At 43.5% G+C, this 974-nt stretch overlaps 1 protein-coding gene across 1 annotated transcript; it reads right to left on the bottom strand.

Moving 5' to 3' along the window:
* Window positions 1-135: 135 nt before the first annotated feature.
* On the bottom strand, window positions 136-667 carry LOC106511742 (uncharacterized protein C18orf8; the record flags this gene model as incomplete). The annotated part of the gene is given in 3 exon segments (XM_014000486.1): window positions 136-192; window positions 274-358; window positions 591-667. Coding segments are annotated over 3 exon segments (219 nt in total), but the record flags the coding sequence as incomplete, so codon positions are not given.
* Window positions 668-974: the final 307 nt, after the last annotated feature.

The raw sequence follows: 974 nt of genomic DNA, 5'->3' as shown, positions 1-974 counted from the left end.
CGTTTAATCAGGTTAATCCAGACGTTTAATCAGGTTAATCCAGACGTTTAATCAGGTTAATCCAGACGTTTAATCAGGTTAATCCAGACGTTTAATCAGGTTAATCCAGATGTTTAACCTGAGCTGAGGACAGACCTTACACTCCTGGCTGAACTCGGTGTGTGGATAGTCGGGGATGAAGTTGATGAAGTCCTGCAGACACAGAATCAGAACTTCAGTAAAACACTGGGTTTAATGGATCTGTCCCACACACACACTGGTCCCTGAACGCACCACAGATTTGGAGGTCCTCTGCACGGCCAGGATCTTGTTCCCGATGGAGAACTTGATGCACTTCACCTCTCCTTTATCGTCCATCCTGTGAAGGAAAACATTCAATCATCTGTTTCATCAGCTCATCCACCTGCAGAGCTTCTCAGGTCGTTGACCTTTGACCTCATGATTCACTTCCTGCAGAGATAATCTGAGGATTTTATTCTGTAATACACTCATCACTGCTCCTGCAGACAGACAGCTGTCTGTCAGACTTTAACCTGAAGAACAAGCTAACATGTGAGGAGCAGCTTTATTTCCTCAGTGAGAAGATGTACCTGAAGGCAACACTGTTCTTATCGTCCGGTCCTTTCACCACCACACCTGTGGCTCCACCTGAACGCACCGCAAACACCTGCAGGCAGAGAACAGGGCATAAAATCCCACAGCTCATCCCCAGCCTTCCTAATTTAAATACAGAATCTCAGATTACAACAATAATCTGTGAAAATTACAACTACCCAGCAGATACTGGGCTGTTTAACTCTTCATGTATCAAAACTTCAGCTGTTTAACTCTTCATGAATCAAATCTTCAGCTGTTTAACTCTTCATGTATCAAACCTTCGGCTGTTTAACTCTTCATGAATCAAACATTCGGCTGTTTAACTCTTCATGTATCAAACCTTCGGCTGTTTAACTCTTCATGTATCAAACTTCAGC

The sequence above is a fragment of the Austrofundulus limnaeus genome, unplaced genomic scaffold (genome assembly GCF_001266775.1).
Source record: "Austrofundulus limnaeus strain Quisiro unplaced genomic scaffold, Austrofundulus_limnaeus-1.0 Scaffold3151, whole genome shotgun sequence".
NCBI lineage: Eukaryota > Metazoa > Chordata > Actinopteri > Cyprinodontiformes > Rivulidae > Austrofundulus > Austrofundulus limnaeus.
The sequence above is the reverse complement of the archived record's forward strand: the minus strand, read 5'-3'. Positions and strand labels throughout refer to the sequence as shown.